A 7,495-nucleotide genomic window follows, 5' to 3' on the forward strand; every position below is an offset into this window, starting at 1 on the left:
TTGTGGTGTGTGTGTACTGTATGTGTGACTCAGTGTGCTAACAGCAGCTATTCTCAGAGAAAGGACACGGGACATCCTGACAGGCACTGGAGTGATTGCTCTCATTCTCTGCCTCCAAGCTTCTATAACAACCATCTCTCTCTCTTTCCCCTCTCTCTCTCTCTCTCTCTCTCTCAGGGTGAGGTCAAGGTGGAGGAACCAGGTAATTGCTGTCCAGTCTGTCGGAAGGCATTTCCTGGTAAGTCAAACACCCACAAAAAAACACATTTTCACTGTTTTTTAAATTGTATTTTTAAGTTAAGTGGATGGATTATTTGGGGGTATTTGCCCAAAGAGAGCATCAAAAATAAAATTAAAATAAAATGTTATCCTTTTAGCATTATCGTATAACTGTACCTCTGTACTTTTTGCAAACTGTTAATAAAGTATTCAATCAATCAATGAATTTCGTTGACCCTCTCCTCTCCTCTCCTCTCCTCTCCTCTCCTCTCCTCTCCTCTCCTCCTCCATCAGGAGAGGTGGAGCCAGCGTGTCATCGCTACACGCAGATCAGGAACATCACCAAGGGGGACTGTCACCTGGACAACGTGGAGGTCAGCTTCTGCAGAGGACGCTGTCTCTCCAGGACTGATGTCATCTTGGAGGTATGAGCAGAGACATGCACACCCACACACGCAAGCACGCACACACACAGAATAATGCAGATCCATGCTGCCTGCAAAAGTTGCTACCTTTCACGCAACAATGTGATTACTATTGTCATTGAAAGTGTAGGCCCGGTCCGGGCATGGCGGGCACCTAGGCTCATAAGTAGCCTGACAGAGCACCGCGGGTTCGAGTCCCGTTTCCGATGGTCTTTGCTACATGCTCCCCATCTCTCTGTCCCTGTGTCTTGTCTATCTCTACTACAAACTATAAATAAAAGCAGAAAAAGCCCCAAAACCATTTTTAAAGAAAAATAAAGTGTTATGCGCTGAACATTCTGTACCTTCTGTAAAGTCAGTGATTCATGCGCATTGCCTTCAGCCTGAACAGCAGCAGTTATATCATCCTTAGGTTTCATAACTGTACATACTGTAGGAGTACTGTTGGTTATAAAAACTACTGGCAAAATTGCCTGTCAAAGTAAAAATTCCATCAAAGTAATGAGTATTATACCGTAGAAGAGTGAAGTAAACAATATGGCCATGTACCGTTTGTCACAGCCGTTGCTGTGAACACCTATGTTTGGTTTGCAACACAGACTGGTTATACTGGCAGGGCACAGCGAGGTCACTCTCCAAAAAACACTACCCGTCTCTTTTTTTGACAATTAGCTCTGGAGAGAAGAGTTTGCTATACTTAGCGATATTGTTTCCTGGGCTTGTTCTTTACAACCATGCTTAATGTGTGAATTTAATTCTCCTGATAGTCGTCTATGCTAACAGAACATATCTCATCTATCCTTAAGACGTGCGTAGCACCAGTCATTTCATTTGTAATGTGAAGTACACACTTTTTAATTGCATTACATATCTTTCATGTTTTTTCGCCTGTTGCTTTGCAAGTTCCTTTGTGTGCTCCAATTGAAGTATTCTATGGATAGATAATGTTCTCTCTCTGTGAAAACTTTAACTACAAAGTACAAGCAAGCTGTAAAACACACATTATACGACAGCTAGTTCCAACCGTGCGTTGTGATTTGCCCAGAGTCATGGTTATTGGCACGACTGTGTAGTGTGCAGGGCGACGGCACTCCGTTTTGTGTCATGCCTTATGCGTGAAACCCACTAGCATGAGCTCACAGACGCTGATACTCTTCCGCTCCATGTTAATGAATACAGCCATTCTCACTGGCCTCACACGGACACTCCACTCGCGCATTTTTTCCTGCTCGGGGTGCACATTAAAAGCACGTGTACAGCGATTTTTGGTGGTCTCCCAGTGTTACGTTGCAGCACAGCCGTGCCAATTACCACAATAAAGCTCTCCCTGCTTTTTATTGCTTGATTGTACCACTGCTAGTTTCAACCTTGCATTGTGATTGGTTGACAGGCATTCTAATGAGTGCCAATATCTTCCTATAACAGCACTTCAAACACATACACTTGTTTACCATACCTGTAGCGTAGCAACAGTCACCACCAACACAACAGTAGTTTTCTTTCTTTCTTTTTAAGTCTGTTTATTCGTTTTTTATACAATTATGGTAAACATTGAACAAATAAAGGTACACATTATAGTAATACCACAAATCGATTACTAATTATTGTATATCAACCAAGATGTACTTGACAATTATAGCTTTAATGCCACCAATCAGCCTGAAAGTGAGACAGTTTGGCTGTGTCTGATTGGTTAATTTATCATGTAACATATCGTCGCTGTCGGGTATAAACCTTGTATGTCCAAACCGTTACATGTCAGGAAATGGAAAAAAAAGAACCTGTGTTCCAATGGATTCAATTGATTTATTGTTTTGTCACAAGGCCTTTAAAGTATACTTTTTAATACTTTTTCTGGTTCAATATTTATCAAATCCACTGAATTAATCACTTTCCCTTTTAAAATGTTCCTACAATTGCGGTTTTCTCTCCATGGCTCCAGATGTCCTGACCTGAAAGAAAAATGTCTCACAGTCTGCAGGCAAATAAGCCAAAGAATATCTCAAAGAAAAACCTAATTAACTTTGATTCATTAGCAGTCTAAAAATACACGCAAATCTGCGTGTATGTGTGTTTCTCCCACCCTCCCTCCAGGTATATATCTAAATCTGTCCCAGCTCGATACCATAGTGACTTTGTTCTTTTTGCCCCTCACTGCAAAAATAGATGCTCTCATGCCCAGAAAGGGTAAAAATAAACATGGGCTCAGCTAAATGTGTCGCTACCTTGTCCGTTACCGTGGCAACGGGAATTGGGAGGCAGCAACGGAAAGCCCACCACCCGCCCTTTAGTCTTATGGAGTTGACTGACACACGAGATCATTCAGTGGCACTTGTCTTGTTCAGACACAGCTAAATCAAATGGAGTAGCCTAATACGATGTTTGTATCATGTAAACACACACTCACACAGGGACAATGACACACTGCTGAGGAGACGTGCATTGTGCTAACAACGAGCAGTCTCACTCAACCACATGATCCTTAGCTTTCCTATTTCCTTAGCCCCCTAGTATACACCCCTGGAGGACTCCAGCATATGGGGTTTAAATGGTTAAGCTTCCAAGCATGTGGTTGCAGAACTCCTCCGGTCAACTCTTCAAACTCTCATCCATTTCGTCTACTTTTTGTCAATATACTGTATCTACAGCACACAGCTAAGTGTTAGTTTAACTCTGAAGGTGTGAAGATGGACCAAGGTTATGAAGGTTTGCACCTTCATACTGAACCACACAGACTTAGCTGTGTATCTCCATAGAGTTGTGTGCTATCACAGAGACAAAGCATTGCGTGCAAAATTGTACACTGTATGGGATTTATTGTTTTGGTGTTATATGTGTTCTTTCAACTGAGATGTTTAGCACTGAGCTACTAGATTACTGGTTATCAACATCACTAGTTACATTACATCTTCATTACTATACATCGCATCATCATTACTAGTTACATTATTTCATCATTACATTACATCATCATGACTATGCACTACTAAGTAGTACCATTCTGATTCCTCTTACCTCCTCCCCTCTCTCTCTCTCTCTCTCTCTCTCTCTCTCTCTCTCTCTCTCTCTCAAGCTGAGACGCGCTAACATCCTCTCGCCTGTTTCATGTGCCCTTTCCCCCCCACTTTTCTTTCCTCTGTATTGACTCTCCCTCCCTCCTTCACACACTCCTTCCACTAGCTCTTTCTTGTCTGTCTCTTGACAATCTTCCCGCCGCCATCCTTTTCATTTCTCCTCCTCCCTGCTTGTATTCTCATGTTCTTCTCATCAACATGCTGTCGTTTGGCGGCGCTCTCTCCTCCTCCTCACCTCTCCTCTTTTCTCATGCCCCCTCTCCTCACCGCTCCTCTGATCTCCGCCGTTCACCTCATCACCTTCATCCTCTTACACCTCCTTCCCGCTCTTCTGTCATCCCTCTCATCTCCTAACATATCTTCTCCTAACATCTCTTCTCTTTCTTTTCTTCTCTTATCTTCTCTTCTCTTATCTCATACTTTCCTTAAACAGGTTTTATCATACCTGCCGTTCTGTCCAATGCTGTCTCACCAAAAAAAAGTCATATTTTGACTTTTTGGGACAATTTTGACCAAACATCAACATGTGCCTTGAAAGGGGGGCAAAAAAGTCACAATGTGACTTTCGGGGAATATATGATTTACGATTCTGTGCCTATCAGGACATAAGTCGGACGGCGCTGCGGCTGAGTCGGCTCAAAACTGACTTCGCAGCGCTCGGCACAGCGACTTGCTCGCTTTAGCTTGCACCGCCGTGCCTCCCGTGGCTCAAGTCTGCTTTCGTTTTAACAGTTTTTTCAAGGCCCTCCCTTCAAGGCACATGTTGACGTTTGGTCACTAAGTCACAATATGCCTTTTGGAGAGTGAGACAGTGTTGTTCTGTCCTATCCAACTTTATTATCCGTTGGTACTGTATATCTGTATGAGTGACAAATAAACCCCTCTTGAACTCCTCTCCTCTCCCTGTTCCTCTGTCTCCATCCAGGAGCCGTACCTCCAGTCAGTGTGTGAGTGTTGTACTTACCGTTTGGACCCTGACACTCCAGTGCGTTTCCTTAGCCTGCAGTGTGACAGCGGGGACAGTGAGCCTGTTGTCCTGCCTGTCATCCACAGCTGCGAGTGCACAAGTTGCCAAGGTGGGTGGGTGCTGTGCATGTGTTAGAACATAAACACACACACACACACACACACACACACACACACACACACACACACACACACACACACACACACACACACACACACACACACACACACACACACACACACACACACACACACTCTCTTGAGGCAACCAAGGTGACAGGACATACACAAGCCCTTGACAGACAGTCACAACGTCAGTCTCTCTCTCTCTCTCACACACACACACACACACACACACACACACACACACACACACACACACACACACACACACACGCGCGCGCACGCACACGCACACACAGACAGACACACACCCTGCTAGAGCTCATGCTGTCTGTCAGGCTGTTCAATCATTCTGTCCAAGTGGACAGACGTTGGGACAGAACATACAGCCATCATTTCTTATTGTTTCTCTCCTCTACAGCTTTACATAAACAATGTATGTGCGCACGCACGCACACACACATACAGTATGTATGTAAATACATAAATGAAATAATAAATAAATAGCACATCTACAAGCTGACAATGTGTCACGATGCGTTGTGAGCTTGTTGATCAGCGATTTTTTTCCCACGCAACACCATCATACAAAATAGAGACACAGACTGAGTAGACAAAAATGGTACCATATTTTAATGAGCGTTAGTGAGGACTAATTATATGAAGATGGGTTGAAAATGGGTCAAGTCGTCCTTTAATTAACATACAAACACTCCCCCAGGCGTTAAATATGCTGGCGAGTCTTAAGTCTTAAGTGTTTGCGTTCAGCGTGACTTGTAACTTGGTGTCTTTATTACTTAATTATTGCCCAAGACCTGGAAATAAGACATGCATAATAGGGCCCTATATGACTCATACATAGTAGTTGGATCGGCGGTGCAACATAGGTGTGTGGGCCGCGTAACGGCCCAAACTCCAGATGTGCATCCAGTGAATGACACATGCACTATACTGTACGTATAATCCAATCAACATGCACACAATTGCACTCACAGCTATAGGTACATGCACCTCCTGCTGAAACGTGTTTGCCATGCCTTGTCCTGCTATGAATAATTCAATGGTGGATCCCACCTCAGAAGCAATTACGTGCTAATCCATGCATCAACATGGCTGATTGCATTAGTTAATTGGACGCAGCCACATTAAGACACAGAACAACTCACAGATTATAGTCCCACACTCCACTGGACATCACTTCTGACGGATTAGCCTGGCACTGCAATCAATCTCAGATAAAATGCAGATGCACACGACGCACGCGCGTGCGTGCGTGCGCGTGTACACACACATTTGTACACTTGTGGAGAGATGTCTCTGCCTCTCTTGGAGACTGTTAATTCTGTTGAATCAGGTTGTTGTTGTATAAAGATGACTGTGATGTATCTCTGTGACTCACTCCATTTCTCTGCCATGTGTTTGGCTGTCTCTGTTCACAGGGGGTGACCTGTCCAGACGCTGAGCCCAACTGTGCGCACGTGTGTGTGCGTGTGTGTGTGTGTGTGTGTGCGTGCGTGTGCGTGTGAGTATGTGAGTGTGCATGCGTGTGTGGCTGTCCATATGTACAGGAGAGACATAATGTGTTTTGTACACGTGTGTACAATAACGTCTGTGAGTGCGCACAGACAGTTGAAAGAGAGGAGAGAGGCTGGGACCTGGACTTTGAGATGGACAGATGGACAGCAGGGTGGGCAAATGGACCCAGGGGTCCTCAGACTGCTGATGTAAACATTGTTTTGTAGTCCATAGTCATCATATGACTGGATGCTTATTGTTCATTATAATAGAGTTCTTTTTCTGAAACTCTCCTATTATGCTCTACTGTCCTGTACAGCCTTTTTTCTACTATAAGTGTATGTTTCTAATAAAAAACAAAGTTTTATAACCCAAACAAGACTGCTGCTTGCTGCTTTAAATGAACACATTGCATTTTCAAGAAACCTTTATAGGCTATATAAAGGCTATATATCCCCAAAAGTTTGACTTTTAGTGTGCGGTATATTCTGAATAAGATGCTGTTGTGCGTTCACATGAAACCGTTATAGGCTAATTTTTTATGTCAAATGCATAACAATTAGTGAGGTAGATGGATAGATAAAAAACACAGATAAACAGATCTAAAGACTGGAGCTTGATCAGCGAGAGTGAGGGAGGGAGGAGGGAGGGAGAGAAGGAGGGAGAGTGAGGGAGGGAGGTTGTGTGTGATGTCGGACCAGAGCTCGGCCATTGAGGTAGACAAACAGAGAGAGGGAGGGAGAGAGTGACAGAGACTATCCATGCAATAACCTGGCCAATGCTGGGTACCGGAAGCTGAACATGCTGATCAACAGCATGGGTGGCCAGAGCTCAATGGGTAGAGAATCCACCTGGGAAACTGAGATTCCCTGTGAATGAAAAGTGCATTACAAATCAAATGTATTATTATTATGTATTACTTAACCCCTAACTGCTCTCCCCCTGCACTCAAGTCTGACCACTTGGGCAGCAATCAGCATGGGTGAAGCTAAAGATTTCCCCCATGGGATCAAATAGGTCTAAGACTAAGTTATTGTTATTAATCAACAGCGCAATAATACATGCCATGCATGTTTCGATGAATTGAGTACAAAGGACCCCAATGGAAACGAGCCATATAGGCTTTCTTGGGTTTAAAATCCTCTTAGCAGACCTTGTATTGAATTGTATTTT

At 43.7% G+C, this 7,495-nt stretch overlaps 1 protein-coding gene across 1 annotated transcript in view; it reads left to right on the top strand.

Annotated features, from left to right (window-relative positions):
* Positions 1-6,269, top strand: part of sspo (SCO-spondin) — a gene marked incomplete at both ends in the record, with an annotated part of 126,697 nt that extends 120,428 nt beyond the window's left edge. The window contains 4 exons of the mRNA XM_080417392.1: positions 178-238; positions 514-644; positions 4,644-4,794; positions 6,247-6,269. Coding sequence (XP_080273518.1) covers positions 178-238; positions 514-644; positions 4,644-4,794; positions 6,247-6,269 — 366 coding nt within the window. The remainder of the gene's footprint in view (positions 1-177; positions 239-513; positions 645-4,643; positions 4,795-6,246) is intronic.
* Between the last annotated feature and the right edge of the window lie 1,226 nt (positions 6,270-7,495).

The sequence above is a fragment of the Gymnoscopelus braueri genome, assembly GCF_963280865.1.
Source record: "Gymnoscopelus braueri genome assembly, chromosome: 21".
In the NCBI taxonomy this organism is placed as follows: Eukaryota; Metazoa; Chordata; class Actinopteri; order Myctophiformes; family Myctophidae; genus Gymnoscopelus; species Gymnoscopelus braueri.